The following is a 16,838-nucleotide window of genomic DNA, read 5'->3' as shown; positions in this document are numbered from 1 at the left end:
TGAGCCTGGTACCTGTAGGGTGGTACCTAGTTTAAATTGGTGCATTGAGGTGGGAAGAGGGAAAGGTGGAAGAGCACCATTAACACGAAAGCTATGGACCTTGAGTGCTTAACCTTTTGGTGGTAGGATATACTGATCACCTACATCAATTGAAGCAGCTCTGCTTAATTTGCAGAGTGTCTAAATATTTTCTGTGGAAGGGTACCCTAAAGCACTACATAATCTTTCACTGGCAGCACCAGACTGAAAAGGTTTCAGGGGCTGAGGGGGAAATTATAGCTTGGTGAGGGGGTGGGATTTGGAGGCAATTGTAGAAGTTTACCTGTCACTTGCCAGTCTGTGAAATGGATATAATTTTCTTAACTGAATATTTTTGCTGAAATTCATCTGCTCATTGCACTCTGATCTATAACCATTTCTCCTTTTAATCCAGCGACTACTTGTTCAAACTTCTTCTGATTGGTGACTCTGGTGTCGGCAAGTCCTGTCTGCTGCTCCGGTTTGCTGTAAGTCCCTTTGTAGATAATCTTTTTTGATCTACTCTGGTTTGACAATGCAAGTGCTTATTTCTTAAAGCTGTGAAGTCAAATAGAAAGCTGCAGCCTTCGTAGAAAATTTACAGCACAGAAGGCTGCCATTCGGCCCATCGTGTCTGTGCCAGCTGACAATGAGCCCCCCCCCCACTTTCCAGCACTTGGTCCGTAGCCCTGTAAGTCACAGCACTTCAGGTGCACATCCAAGTACTTTTTAAATGTGATGAGTTTCTGCCTCTAATACCCTTTCAGGCAGTGAGTTCCAGACCCCCAACACCCTCTGGGTGAAAATCTTTCCTCTGTTCCCCTCTAATCCTTCTACCAATCACTTTAAACCTATGCCCTGTGGTTATTGACCTCTTTGCAAAGGGAAATAGGTCCTTTCTATCTAGGCACCTCAATTAAATCACCTCTCAGCCTCCTCTCTTCCAAAGAGAGGAGGCTGAGAAACATTTACCTGAGGAAGGAGGAAGTCTCCGAAAGCTTGTGAATTTAAAATAAAATTGCTGGACTATAACTTGGTGTTGTAAAATTGTTTACAATCTTCCAAAGAGAACAGCCCCAGCCTATCCAGTCTTGTAGCTAAAATTCTCCAGTCCTGGCAACATCCTCCATAAATCTCCTCTGTACCCTCTAGTACATCCTTCCTGTAATGTGACCAGAACTGTAAGCACTACTCGAGCTGTGGCCTAACCAGTGTTTTATACAGTTCTAGCATAACCACCTTGCTCCTCTATGCCTTGGCTAATAAAGGAAAGCATTCCATATGCCTCCTTAACCACCTTATCTATCGGTCCTGCTACCTTCAGGGATCTGTGGCTATGTACTCCAAGGTCCCTCACTTCCTCTACAGCTTTTCAGTATCCTCCCACTTATTGTGTATTCCCTCTCACTTCTCTGGATTGAATTCCATTTGCCACTTTTCTACCCATCTGACCAGTCCATTGATCTCTTCCTGCAGTCTACAGCTTTCCTCCTCACTATCAACCACACGGCCAATTTTTGTATCATCTGCATACTTCTTAATCATGCCCCCTACATTTAAGTTCAAATCATTAATATATATCAAAGTAAGGGACCTACTACTGAACCCTACTGGAAGCCTTCCATTCACAAGCACCTCTCAACCATTACTTTTTTTTGCTTCCTGCTACTGAACTAATTTTAGATCCAACTGGCCACTTCCCTTGGATCCCATGGGCTTTTACTTTTTTGACCAGTCTGCATGTGGGACCTTGTCAAAGCCTTGTTAAAATCAATGTAGACTACATCAAATGCATTACCCTCATTGACTCTCCTTGTTACCATCTCAAAAAATTCAATCAAGTTTGTCAGACACAACCTCTCCTTAACAAATCCATGCTGACTGTCCTTGATTACTTTGTCTTTCTAAGTGAGTTTATCCTGTCCTCAGAATTGATTCCAATAATTTGCTCACCAGAGGTTAGACTGGTTAATCTCTTTTGATTCAAATTAACATCCTTGTGCCATTCCTTTCTCCACCCATTTGAATATTTGATGGCATAATTGGACTGACTGTTTGGAGTTGCTGTGTTTGGCAGTACAAGTCAACTGAATTTACCTAAATGATTGTAGAAGTGCTCTGGATGGCTTCTGTCTGTACAGCAACTTGCACTTTATCACTAACATTAGAAAAACACACCAAGGGGCTTCAAAGGCATAATCAAACAAAAATGGATGTCAAGCCAGTAACTGAGTAAATAGGGGTGACAAAGCTTGGTCAGAAATGGATTTTGAAGAGAGGGAATTCTAGAACATGGGACCTACAGTTGAAGGGATGGCTGCCAATGATGAAACAAGGTGAGGCCAGAGTCAGGAACAGTAAGCTGAGGGGGTTCCAGGGCTGGTGGAGATTGGAGATGGCAAGAGGCAAGGCAAAGAAGGGATTTAAACAAATCAGAATTTTAAGTTGGGGGAACTGGAAGGTAATGTGGGTCGGTAGGACCTGTATTGTGGTCAGCACCTCACTCTAGACTCACTCCTTGCTTCTTACCACCCCCCCCCAAAAAAAATGAACATCCATTTCACTGACCAATGAAAATAAGTCAGAATAAAATTTAGTGAAAAGGAATTTATTCAGCATTCCCTAAGTGTACATTTTAAGTGTAATAGGCCTCTTAAAATAAATTACATTGGCCTGTTTGTGCTGTAAATTCATTCAGTCCAACTGGTTTATGCTTCATATGAGTTTCCTCTCCTTACTTCATCTCACCTTCATGTACTTATCTAGTCTTTAGTGTATTCAGTACTGTTCAGGGATTGGATTAACATGAATGAGTTGCATCTGATGCTACCCAGTCTTGTTTCTAATCATAGAAAGGTTACAGCATGGAATGAGGCAATTCGGTCCATCGAGTCCATGCCGGTTCTATGCAAGAGCAATCCAGCTAGTCCCACTCCCCCTGCCCTTTCCCCGTAGCCCTGCAATTTTTATCCTTTCAAGTACTTATCTGGTTACCTTTTCAAGGCCATGATTGAATCTGCCTCGACCACCCCCTCAGACAGTGCATTTCAGATCCGAACCACTCACTGTGAAAAAGTTTTTCCTCATGTCACCTTTGGTTCTTTTGCCAATCACCTTAATCTATGTCCTCTGGTTCTTGACCCTTCTGCCAATGGGAACAGTTTCTCTCTATCTACTCTGTCTGGACCCTTCATGATTTTAAACACCTATCAAATCTCCCCTCAAACTTTTCAGTTCCAAGGAGAACAACCCCAGCTTCTCCAGTCTATCCATGAAACTAAAGTCCCTCGTCCCTGGAATCATTCTAGTAAATCTTTTCTGCACCCTCTCTAAGGCCTTCGCATCCTTCCTAAAGTGTGGTGCCCAGAACTGGACACAACACTCTAGTTGTGGTCGAAACAAATGTTTTATAAAATTTCATTACTTCCTTGCTTTTGTACTCTATGCTTCTATTTATAAAGCCCAGGATCCCATATGCTTTTTAACCGCTTTCTCAACCTGCCCTGCCATTTTCAACTGTTTGTGTACTTATACCCCAGATCTCTCTGTTCCTGCACCCCTTTGAGTTGTACCCTTTAGTTTATATTGCCTCTCCTTGTCCTTCCTACCGAAATATGACTTTGCATTTTTCTGCGTTAAATTTCATCTGCCATGTGTCCACCCATGCCACCAGCCTGTCTATATCCTCTTGAAGTCTGTCACTATCCTCCTCACTATTCACAATTGATTGTTTATCCTGTTTCCAAACCTTCAGGATGCATGGAGTTACTATTTCTAATGGTTTATGCAGACATTTCAAATTTAAAGGGGTCAGAAGGATTGTGAATTTTCTTATTTTAAACATTAGTTTAAAAGTGCATACTAATTACTAGAAGTGTGTTGTATCACCTCATTGCCCCAACTTAATGGGAACTTCTGCAGATTTCTATAAAATGGCTCTCAGCCAGGGGACTTTCCTTTGTTTAGATTTCAGATTTGATTCTGCAACTGTGGGGTTCCAAAATTCTACTTCAGCAGTTTTAGCTCCTTGCCAAACACCCTGACCACAGCCAGTAGGGTTTGAGCCTTGCAGTAATATCTAGAACTGTTTCCTTCTAAGGATTCCTCTCCCTTTCTCCATGCCTCAGAATTTAGGTCCAGCTTCAGCATTTAATCAAAGCATTTGGTGCATTGTAATGCAAATATTCCTCCTACCACATCACTCTCTTCTTTTTTTTTCCCCCCAAAAAAAAAATTGTCAGGGGTGGTGGTGAAGAGAAAATCAGATGATTGTACACCAATTCTTGGGCTGTTGGTTTCATATCACTTTACCTGAGCCAAAAAATGATTCCTTTTCATGAATTGAGGAGGAAACTTGTGCACCTAGAGCAAATAAACTTCAACAACCCTCTCTATCTGTCCAGTATTTCAACACTGCCATTCCTGCAATTGACTACTTTGAGCTGAAAGTAGCTTTTTAAAAACGCTATCACCAAGCCAAATAATGACGATGAAAGAAAACTCCTCTCAAATGGTCGTATTCAAGCCCAATACCACTTAAATGGAAAAAAGTGCCACCCAATTTTAAGGGACACTCTTTGGGGGAGGGAGAGAAGGGCAGAGATTGTTCTAATTATACACTCCAATAATTGAATGTCTTGTACCTGCTGGCTGAGAGGCTTTCTCCTGAACTAGTAGATGTCATGTACCAAAGATTGAAATACTGTGGTCAAGCAGTCTGACCCTGCCTGCTGATCATTCACCACCTGAGGGGATATGTTGGTGAGCAGGGGACAATCTGCCACCGTCCCTCTTCATTCCCTTACTTTTTGGCTTCTTTTCCAGGATGACACATATACAGAAAGCTACATCAGTACCATTGGTGTCGACTTCAAAATCAGAACCATAGAACTAGAGGGTAAAACCATTAAGCTACAGATTGTAAGTATTACTTTGATATAGCTTCAACAATTGGATCCAAACTAGAGTGTGGCTTGTGCAAATATTGATTGCCCTTTTGAGTTGTAAGCACACCAGTTAAAGGAAAAGTCACTAATTTTATTTGTATTTAACTTGATGTGGTAAAGTGTACCTGACAATTATGGTTTCATCAAATTTAGTCAAAATAATGTAAGACTTAAACAGATCACAAGAAAATCTGACCCAGCCTTTTCAGGTTGTATGCTGGAGTCAAGTTAAGAGGATTTTAAGTTCCAAACTGGCCACTTTCTGAGAATCTCAGGTGAGAGTTGATGCAGTGGGAGGGGTTATTTTGGCTGGAAGCATAAGAATACTTGTGCCCTTATTTATCTGCAGTAATGATGTGGAGATGCTGGTGATGGACTGGGGTTGACAATTGTAAACAATTTTACGACACCAAGTTATAGTCCAGCAATTTAAAATAAAATTGCTGGACTATAACTTGGTGTTGTAAAATTTGTTTACAATTATCTGCAGTAGGGTGAGGTGAGACTTGGTTGCTAACTTGGTGTGTTTACACTTGCTGTGCTGTGATGGTTTTGCTTCAAGTAGCACCAAAGCCAGCTCTTGAGTGCACACCACCAGCACTCAAGGGGAAGAATGACTTTGTTCCTGATTTGGACTGTACTTGCTCCTGGCCAATAATCAGTCTGACTGTGGGGAATCTCCATTTGGGACTTTCATTGTACAGAGAATAATTGGGAGGCAGAGATTTAAAACCAAGGACAGTTGCAGAATTTTGAGATGTATTTCGAGTATCAGATACAAGTTAGCAGATTGTGCATTCTATCGATGCAACTTCTGAGGAACCCTCAAAGCAAATGCACTCCCAAGTTCCAAGAGACTGTCAACTATTTAAAAGATATTTACTGCAGCAAACATTTGGTACACAGCAACAGAAGTAATGTTATTAAGTTAAGGGAGCAGTTAGAAATGGGGGAAGGGAGAGTCCATGGAAGGGATTTAAACACTAGGATAAGAATTTTAAATGAGTTGCTAGGGCACCTGGAGCTAACATGTGTTGGTGAGCAAGAGTTTTTCAGATAAGCCAAAGTGGGTGGAGGATGAAGGCTGGCCAGGAGAGCATTGGATTAGTCGAGTCTAAAGATGGATGAATGTTTGTGGCAGATGGGCTGAGCCAGGTTATGGAGGTAAACATCTTTGTGAGGATATGGGGCTGAGAGCTCAGGGTCAAATAGATTGCAAACAGTCAGGTTCAACCTGAGATGGTGGCCAGGGAGGGGATTAGAATCAGTGGTGAGGATAGTCTGAATGGAGGCCAGAAGATAATGGATTCAGTCTTCCCAATGTTTAACTGGAGGAAATTTATCTTCATCCAGGATTGGATGTTGGGCAAGGAGTCTGACTACACAAGCAGTAGAGGGGTCAAGGGAGGTAGTAGGACTCAGTGTACACGTGGAAGCTGATCACAAATCTTTGGATGATATTGCCAAGGGGCAGCATAGAGGGGCTGGGGAGGGGGGTGGCCAAGGATAGACCAGAGGTAATGGTGCAAAGACGAGCTGTTGCTGGAAATACTGTCATTGCAAGTTGCTAGATAAGAGTGGAACCCAGTGAGGCCAGTCACGGAGCTGGACAATGGAGAGGTATTGAAGGAAGATGGTGTGGTTGACTCTCTCAACCTTTGTAGTGTTTGACAATGAGGAATAGTGCACCAGTCAGTCACAGGGTGTCATTTATGACTGGGGCAGAAACCTGATTGGAACAATTGAGTTATGGGAAAGATGGGCATGGATTTGGAAGGTGACATGTTAAGGACTTTAAAAAGGAAAAGATGGAGATGGAGCAGTAGTGTGCAAGGACAGATCAAGGGTGGGTTTTTGGTTTTATTGGTGGGTGATTTGTTTTGGAAGGGGCAGGAATGATTTACATTATCAGCTAGTAAGGGAACCAGGAAGTGAAGTTGGATGATCAGTTTTTAGTGGGAATGGGTTAAGAAACTCTGGGCATGAGGGGAGAAACTAGGAAGATACAAGTTCTGGTTTAGGGTAAGGGGGAACTTGGAAAATGTCTGGCTGGTGGGGAAAGGGCATGTAGCAGAGGCAGCTGATCAGATGGTCTCCAACTTAGTGACAAACTAGTCCATGAGCTCCTCGAGGGTGGAACAAGCAGTTGAGATGGTTGGTAGTGGGGAAATGAAGCTAGGGGTTATCTAGCATCTAGAGAATCCTGGAGTAGTGGCTTTAGCAAAGGAGTGCAAGGCCTGATGCCTGATGTGGTCCAGATAGATCTGGTGATTGGCTAAACCAGTTATGTGCCAGTACAGTCCTGTTTGCTCCCCTTGGACTTGGGGTGAAGCTGGAGGCCATTAGGAGAAATCATCGGGGGGAGTGTGCCTTTCTTTTACAGAGGACCAGAGATGGAGGAGGGAGTGGTTGAGCAGGAGTCTATAGCAGTACATGGTCTCCCTAATATATTGGGATTGAAGCTGATTTTCATAACTTGTCATCCTGTAACAGACAAGTCCTTTTTCTTAATGTCACCTATGCAATTCATGCTTAACTCTGGTTCTGAAGTGCTGTGTCCAGTGTTGCTGCACTAATAGACCATATGATTGGGAGCTTATTAACTTGAGCTGATTTAACATGTGTAATCTCTCCTCAGTGGGATACAGCAGGACAGGAGCGATTTAGGACCATCACTTCCAGTTACTACAGAGGAGCGCATGGGATTATTATTGTGTATGATGTTACAGATCAGGTAGGATGGCTGTAGCCTGCAGAACTTTATTTTGGGGGGGGGGGGGTGTGGCTGGGGATTAGAGAAAATAGAAGCTAGAAGGGCATCTTTAATATAAATGGAATGATTGCTTCTACTCACTAATCCTCCTGTATTTTGAGCTGGGCAATTGATGTAATGCTATTATGATGTAAATATCACATCTACCCTTTGGTTTATGATGGATGCATTTTAGTTCCTGAAATCATGGGGTAAGGAGGAGAAGAAAGGGAGCAAAGCTGGTCTTTATTTGAAGTAGGAAGAGATTGTAAGCTTGAGAAAGGAAAGCATTGTAAAGTCCCTGAGATACACTTGGGACAATGACATGAGACTACATTAGGAAATCTCAACCAAAAACCAAAGGGCTACTGCCTTTCAGAAAGCAACTTGAGGGCACTCATTTGTGCTCAACACCAGTGGTTAATCATCAAATTGCAATCTGAAGACAGCCTTTTGAGCTAAAGTCCAGTAGTTAACATCTGATTTGGATTACGTAATGAGGCATCAGTATAGTGAGGGCTATTCCACATGTGGAAATGATGTAAGAGGTACTATAATGCCAAGAATAAAGGAACACCCGTAACAAGAATCCTGAAGGTTGTTGCTATGGTTACTACCAGCATTTAGTCTGCTTCTAAATTTTGACTTGAGGCACTAGATTTGCATTTTTCCAGACTTTCACCTTGTCCATGCAATTGTTTGAATGGGGCATGCTGCAGAAATAGTCCATTATTTGTCTGTGAACAAGATGTTGCACAACTAGAGGTGCTCTTGTAACTACAGACTGGTTTGCAAAGGTTGCCTTGCCTGACTCAGTACTGAGCCAGATCCTGGATTTGATCCTTGCTCTACTGAATTCAACCAGGGTGGCAATCAACACTACAATGAGCCTGTGTTCCTAGACTGGGAGAACAACTTGCCAAGTGTTCCTGATTGCTGGGCAGTATGTCAGGACACAAAAACTACAGCACTAAAGTAGGCTGTGTGACCAAACCAGTCCATATTGATTATCCTCCACAAGCAATAATTCTAATCCCATGTGCTGACTGTTCCCTTATCTTCCTTTCCTTCAGTCACACATCCAACCTATTGAATGTTGACATGATCTCTACATCAATCACTAACTCTGGTAGTGTTGCACAGGCTCTCAACCCTATTTTGTAAAAGGTTTCTCCTGCTCTGCTACAATTGAGGGGACTTGTACAGAATTAAGTGCAACAAATTTAGGACAATCTTCTATCTAATCAGTCCCATTAGAGAGCCATGTAAATATTTGGCACTTGGATGATTGCCAGTGCCTGTAGAACCACATCTCCCAAAGTTGTTGACTTGAGCTTTTCCACAGTAGCCCTTCACCTGTAAAGTGTTTGTCTATTCATCAAGTGATACTGTGAATTGTGGCTTTGATTATGAATCTACTAATACCCCACTTTCAAATGGTCTTTCTATGGATATGGAGGATGTAATAATTGTAGTGATGTGCTGAGGTTGAGTATGATGCCAACATTGTCTGCCTGTAAAACTACATGGATAACACTTGCCAGCACTTTGGGAAGGTTATAAACTGCATGCACATCAGGTGACTGTACTTGAATATTGCTGTTATACATGGGTCATTCCAGGCTTAATTTTCAGCAATTTTGACCTCTTCCCACATTTGCAGGATTCCTTCAATAATGTTAAGCAGTGGCTGGAGGAAATAGCTCGCTATGCTAGTGAAAATGTGAACAAATTACTAGTAGGAAATAAATGTGACTTGACTACTAAGAAGGTGGTGGATTACACTACAGCTAAGGTATGTAAGCAGCCTTGTTTGTCTGGGCCTACTGAGTAGTTTGCTATGTAAGCGCACTTGCTTAATGCAAGTTTGAGGTTCTTTATGTACAGTTTTGGTTTATAGAATATTAACATTTGTGTTTTCAAGAGGTTGTTTCAATCACTTGAATTTGAAATTTTTAAATATTAGACTCTTTTGCATGCAATCCAGTTGTGCAGCACTACTGAGCTCTCTGGTATTATCCTGGAGACTGATGTACTCCAGCCATTCACTGCAGTGAATTATTTTCTATTGGTCGAGCATGAGTAATACTCTTCTCCCTCTTTCCCCCTCAAAAAAAAAAAAGCATAAGGCTACCCTCTGCTAGAGAGAAGGTTGAAGATGAGTGGATACCAAAAATGTTAATGGTATTGGGAAGTGAGAGTTTGAATATTAAGGTTTCTGCACTAGATATTTTTGTGTGGTGGGTGTGAGATGCTTTTTCTGTGCATGTGAAATAAGCAGGTAGCTTGTCATTCAAACCTAAGTCTGGAAATTGTATTTTGATCTCTAGAAGACTAGAGTGCAGCACTGGTGGTTGAGTAATGCACAATCCATACTGGCACAAATGCTTTTTACTAAGTGACATCACCATTCTTTGCTTGATGTATGATGCTTTGCTGTTGCACAGGAAGCACTGGTCACTTCAGGCTATTAGCAACTAGCTTTACATTATGGGATTAATGGGGGCACAAAACTTTAAATAGAAACTCGATATCCAGCAGTGAACAGCTAACTCTATTGAGGCAGTCAAAATAGTTAGGTTATTTCCAGGTAACATTGAGAATTGTGGTATTTGCTAACAATCTAATCCATACACTAATCAAAGATTGCCAAGGAGTGGTGAAATTACACAAGGATAGGGATTGATTCTCCCTTGGTTTCTATTGTGGCAAATAACTATTTCTGAAAAAGCTGTTGCAAAAATCATTAAATCTCAGTGCATTCTAGATAGATTCTGTCTTGCACTCTAGTTGTACAATGACATAGAATATTTGTTTGCAGATGAGTTCATCCTGATTGGCTTTAGAGCAGCACCAATTAGAGATTGCAGCAGGATCTTGTAGATATTTTTCAATGTGATTTGGTGCCTAAACAAGTGTTAAGATAAGCAGGAATGAAAACTGTAGCTTAGAATCACTAATACCCCTTTGTTAATAGAAGCCATAATTAATTAGTGCTGAATACACTGCAGGCCAGATTTTGCAACAGTGGGTGTAATTAGTTGCCTAACTCTTACTAAAATGCACTGCAGGATGGAGAAGCAATGTACCTGTATAAAATGCAAGTTAGATTTTTGGAACACAATTCAGAATACTTGCTATTGGATTTGTTAGCCTTCTATCCTGGCTTTTGTCTTTGCTTTCCTGCCAGTGCTGAGGCTAACTGTACCATTCCTACCATTGAGATCAGCTAACTCTGTACAGACTAGGTCAAATCTTCAACCTTCCTGGTCTGTGTAGTTCAGCATTGCCACTCCCTGAATAAACTCAATGAGCCCCTAGAGCTCTGCTAAATTTAATGGGCAAATATTTTCCTTAAATGAATTATCATGTAATTAATAGAAGCAGTGTTTGTGTAGCATCTATAGTGATCATGAAGCATCATTCTTCTGGAAATGTCCAAAATGCTGCTCTTAAAGTGCATAAAACTGAAATGCAGTAGAAACTGTCCAAATAGGGTGCAGATTCTAATGAAAATAGCATCCTGTGCTCTGCTTTGCTAATGTTGATCATAAATTACAAGGTTTGTAACTAAAATTTAGAATGATTGCCTTGAATATTAAACTGATTAAATTTCTGCTTGCATTGTGTAATCCCAGTCAGTTAATTCAGGTTAGAAAAGTGATTGACTATGAATGTAGAGTTCTGGTTATGTGCAGGACCTGACTGTTGCAAATGCCCAAGAGCTCCAGGACTTAGACTCTACATTGATAGGTTGTGGATTTCAGACCAGATCTTTTCTGATGAATTCTGGGTTTGGAATGTGAAATTAAAGTAATGCTCTTGTTATCCTTTTGTAGGAGTATGCCGACTCTCTCCAAATTCCATTTTTGGAAACCAGTGCAAAAAATGCCACCAATGTTGAACAGGCATTTGTGACAATGGCTGCAGAGATCAAGAACCGCATGGGCACTGGTCCTACACACAACGATGAGAAGTCTAACATCCGAATCCAGAGCACTCCATTAAAGCAAGGCAGTGGTGGAGGTGGCTGCTGCTAAGAGCATGCATCCAGCAGAGACAGATCCATTCCTATTGCACAGTGCATTTAAACTTCTACAGCATTCGTCTCCTGACCATAATGGTTTTAATATAATGGCCCATTGATTCGTGCCCATTTTTTTGGCAGACCCTTTCTGTCCAAATGGACTTGAGACCAATTGGAAACTCCAGGAAACATTGTCTTCATACGGTTAACTTTATCTTGAAAGGTCTTGTCTACTGCTGTTTTGAAACACTTGGATTGTAAGATATTTTGTAGTGGTCAACTTCTCCTCCCTCTACCCCCTCATCAAAGGTTTTTGTTGCATTGGGGTCAAAACTAATGAGCATCTGATGGCCAGGTTTAAGGTTCAGCTACAATAAGAGAATCTTGCACTAGCAATGGTGCATCAGCACTCTCTTATTGGGAGTGACAGTTGTGGGATTAAGTGAAGGAAATTGAAATTTATAAAATCTGGCTGAAGATTGGTCTAATCTTTAAGTTCTAGGAAATGATCTCCTCCTTAATCTTATAACTTCATTGTAATATAGAATGGAATCTGCAGAATTCTGACTTTGTTCCAGCTATTTGCATTGCAGCTGTTGAAGTCTCAAATTTTCCCCAATTGAAATTATTAAGCTTATTCAACTTGTTGAAACTCAATGCTCAGTTTGTTTTGCCTGCATACCATCAAATGTTGAAACCCCACATTCACTAGGCTGTTCTTCTAGGTTGCATTGTAGCCATCACCTTTTAAACATGCTCATAATGGTGAGCAGCCAGCCAGTGCATAAGAGGCCAAACTGAGCCTAACTTTTGTGATCCTTCTCTGTTGTAACTCTCGCTCACATCAATTTAGATGTCTGGTGCACTTAGAACTTTGAAGTATAGCATTTAGCCTGTCCATTCCCTGAAGTCACTAATCTATTGCAGATTTGACCACTTCTCAGGGTTAAAATGAGATGCTAAATCTGTTAATACACCACATGAAATAATTCACTTTATTCATTGAATGTCCCAGATGCTAATCTGGGCTACATGATGTTGCATGGATTAAGCTAATTAGTAAGTTAGTCACTTGATGCTAAAGTTTGTATGGTTAACCACAATCTTTGAAAGTACTTTCAGTATAGACAAGACAAAAGTAATGTGGGCTGGACTGGCAAATGGATCAGGGGCTGCCTGTACCTGAATCAGGACTAAGTAAGTTATACTTGAAGACCATGGTGAATGTGACCTGATTTAACATGTGATTTAAGTCTGAAGATGAGCAGTATTAAAGGATGAATGGATATCTGCGGGTGTTTGCTCTGCTGGAGGTCTGTATGCTGGAAAGCATTGGTTGAAAACAACCATATTGAGCCAACTTTTTGGCAAATCAAGGCTGGGAAGGCTATTGATGGGTAATACCCCAATTGTTTTGGAAAGTTTTAAAAATATAATTTGCTTCAACCATTGGATCTTGAAAGTAATCAGATTGGCCAAGCTTGTTCCACCAATCTTTTTAAAACTTTACCTCAAATATAATTGAAGTCTTGTTAGTGATCCTCCCATCTTAATTAGGCATTAAAAGTCCAAACTGGAATATCATTGCAGAATTGTTTAAGATGCCAGAAATGCTTATCTAATGAGCCCAAAATAGGTTAATATCTCCAGTCAATTGATTATCACTGGAATAGTCTCAGATTGTGGCCAGTGTAATGCTGATGATCCAGTGATTTTTTTTTTTCCCTAGTGCCATGTTTATTTCCCATCTTCTCCCCAGCCCTCCATTTCAACTTAGTGCAGTCTATTAAATTGAGAGGTGTTTGCACAGGTTCAAATTATCCTTTTCCCACCATCCTGTGTAGATGATATGGTCTGAATTCTTGCTGCAATGGGCACATACTGTATTTGTGAAGGGATTTATACCTCTTAAATTGACTTGAGTGCTTTGGAAGGACAAGTTTTTGTGCCGAAGCAAATGGTGCAAGAAACTAGTTTGTAAGATTTGGATGCTGGGGATGACTTTATGCTTGCCACAGTGAATAAACATTCTGATAAATTGCAGGTTTAAGGGACAGTTTTAAATCTTAATGCATGCAAAATTACCAGTTCATCTGCATTACAGATGTGGCCTCGAGTTCAAGAGCTGTCTGTACACCTAGTATGCAGTTACTATGAGCAATCCTGGTTGTGTAAAGTAGCTTTGTTCCTATTACTTTTGATCCAGATGGTGAAAAATTAAGCTATTTGTGTACCCAGACTAGTGTTTTACCATAAGATAACTAATTCCATGTATTAGTGGCAAATCTAACTTGACTTGGTTATCTGGTATTAAGCCATCTGACTTTCTTTTGCTTGAGGTTCTACACCCTGCCCCCAAAACACCACCTTGATGATCTAGTTCTGAACTCCTTCAGTAGATGAGTCAAGCCCTTGAGCAGCAATTTGCTGCTTTGTTTAGTAATTCCCAAGTGTCTCATCAAACTGGAGCTTAAAACTAAACACTGGAAGCACACATGGCTTCAGTGGTCTGGTTGGTCAGTCATGAATCTGGTACTTGTGATTTTTGGATTGGTTAAAAGCAGTTTTTTGCGCTTTGCCAGCTCTCATGTGCCTTCTGAAATTTCTGTTTTGGTTTAAATAGAATTACTGATGTGTTAAAGCAACTGGGAATTTGATCCTTAAAATTCACATTTCCAACTGCTGCAACTAATGGCCCATTGATGTGGTTGCACAAGTTCTCTGCACTAAGGAATAACCCAATATTTCAATGATTTTTGTTTTTGCATAGGGATCTTTTTGTATTATACATGTATTTCACATTCACTTATCTAACAGCCTCACTTAATATTTTCCAGCTTTTATGAATTATAGATTTTTTCTTTTGCTAGTAGACTAGCTGTAGCCCTCATGGTTGCATCACTCCTGCATGTGGTCTGTATAAGAACTGAGCACCCACTTTGAAGAATCTAATTTGTTACAGTTTGTAAATTTGAGACTCCTGAAATACTTTCAATGGGACAATTGTAAGTGCATGAGACTCCCAAGATCTTGGGTGAGAGATTTGGGGTCTTGTGTGCATGTGATTAACCTTGTATTGTATATTTAGTTTGAGATCCAGGTCAACTATTCTAGATGGGCTTGGCCACAGCCCTGGGTCAGTCTGCCACTGACTAGCTTGAGTAATGCTTAATAACCACAGATTGCTTATTTATCACATGTTCTGCAGCCATCGTGAAACCATTTTAGAAACTTCACTTTATGCACGTTTCTAGAGTACATTGATCATCTGAGCTATTTATGAATAAGTTTATTAGCATATCTGCTTTTGCTTTTAAAGTTTTAATTGCAGTTCCAGGTTGTGATTTTACTGTAGTTGTGTTGCCACAGACCCTTGAGTTTCAAGAAGCCCAAGGCCAGATCTGTAGGTTTTTTTCATCTTTGTAAAGTGTGAAAGAACTAATCACTTTTCAGTGTACTTAAATGGGGACTGGATTTACATGCTCTGACCACTTATTGTGCAGATAATCTCATTAGCAGTAATGTGGCTCCTGAATCTTGGGAGTTTTGGCTTTCTAACCCTTGTTAGTTTTGACCCTTGCTTTCACTGTTAGCTATTTAATCCCAAATGCACTAGTTAAAAATATTTAACAAAGCTATTAAATATACTGTACTCAATAGGCAATGCCTTTTTATTGGGCAGATATGTTGGGTCAGTTAAGACTTTTACACTGTACTTGGTTTCCTGCCATCCTGCACTATTCTACCACTTTATAATCCATTCTGTTTAATCTGAGCAGCCATTTTTGATGGACTCCAGTATTAGGAATGATACCAAGGTGCTTTTAATGGAATATTTGCATAAACTACTCCAGTCCTGGGTTGACTGATGCTGGCAGTCCTGGTATTACACTTCCCCCAATCTCCTTCCAGAGCGCACAGCCTTCTGCTCCCAACCCCATCAATATACACTCCCTCTTAAAAGAAAATAGAGCCTTGAAGTCCAGGACTTTGGGAAAGCAGCAGCAATCTTGGTCAAAACTTACATTTTTTTAAAATGCCTTAGTTGGGCTAGGAAATGTTGACATTTTAATAGGGAACTTAAACATTAAAGTTAAACATTAAAGTTAATCTGATTGAAGCTATTGTAGAGGGTGTGATGACTCATTTCTTTCCCAGCTGTTCAGTGTTCATTTGTAGACACTTGATCCGTTCAAATTGGTATTTAGTGGACCAAATATCTAGTAGTTTTAATTTTAACAAATCCCAAACATGCACTGAATTGAAAAGCCCCATGCTGCTCTGAGCACAGTTTAGATTTTTCAAAGAATAAAATTACCTTTCTAAAGGATCCCAGCTCTTGTATTGGAATCTTGTACTGACATTTGCTGTGATGCCAAATAATTGGTTATATGTATGTTCTGACCTCACTATTAACCTGGGAAAAATGCACAACTGAAACCACTAAGTTCCCAAAGCATCAATATGTATAATACAATTCCAGTAGTTGACTAGTGATGGGCTATTCTGGTTGGTTCTTAATAGCTGTCTGGTCCTTTTTTTGCTGGCAATGAGCTTAACCAAAGGGGAAATGTGAACTTCAGTAAAGTTTGCCCTTTCCAGCAGTAGTGAATTTTTGGCTGAAAAATCATACAATTTGAACATGCCAGAGCTAGTGGGCTAATGTTGGACATGTACCTGTGGACTTCCCCCAAAAGTCTCCTTTCCCACCAACAAAAAATGTTGGTACATAATTGATCTGAAGTGGTACCAGTGTTTATTGAATAATCTGTAAATGTCATGTCCTGAAATTTGAATGAGAAGATGGAGACCAACTTTCTTGGATTTCTTGTTGTTGCTGTCTGTGGAGATCAAAAATAAAGTCAACTTCCCTCTGCTCATTGTCTAGTTTTTGTTTTGTGCAAAGAAACTTGCTTGGATTCTTATCCTAATAAGCACCAATCCCACATTATTTTAACTGTGGTAGTACTGGATAGAAGAAAATGTACTAAATGCAAAATATTAGTACACACCTGGGACTAATGTAAATTTACATGTATTTTCACTCCTGAGTTCTGTCATATGTTCTTGTAGACTTTGCTGAGCTTGTGCATTG

General features: G+C 40.5%; 1 protein-coding gene across 1 annotated transcript in view; it reads left to right on the top strand.

The window, feature by feature from the left end:
• LOC137306075 (ras-related protein ORAB-1-like) overlaps positions 1 to 16,619 on the top strand; it is a 32,404-nt gene extending 15,785 nt beyond the window's left edge. Inside the window, exons 2-6 of the mRNA XM_067975140.1 lie at positions 434 to 506; positions 4,843 to 4,938; positions 7,603 to 7,698; positions 9,380 to 9,511; positions 11,556 to 16,619. Coding sequence (XP_067831241.1) covers positions 434 to 506; positions 4,843 to 4,938; positions 7,603 to 7,698; positions 9,380 to 9,511; positions 11,556 to 11,756 — 598 coding nt within the window. The 3' untranslated portion in view covers positions 11,757 to 16,619. The remainder of the gene's footprint in view (positions 1 to 433; positions 507 to 4,842; positions 4,939 to 7,602; positions 7,699 to 9,379; positions 9,512 to 11,555) is intronic.
• The last annotated feature ends 219 nt before the right edge of the window (positions 16,620 to 16,838 follow it).

This window comes from Heptranchias perlo, chromosome 41 (genome assembly GCF_035084215.1).
Source record: "Heptranchias perlo isolate sHepPer1 chromosome 41, sHepPer1.hap1, whole genome shotgun sequence".
NCBI classification, from domain to species: domain Eukaryota; kingdom Metazoa; phylum Chordata; class Chondrichthyes; order Hexanchiformes; family Hexanchidae; genus Heptranchias; species Heptranchias perlo.
This window is presented reverse-complemented; position numbering and strand designations above follow the sequence as displayed.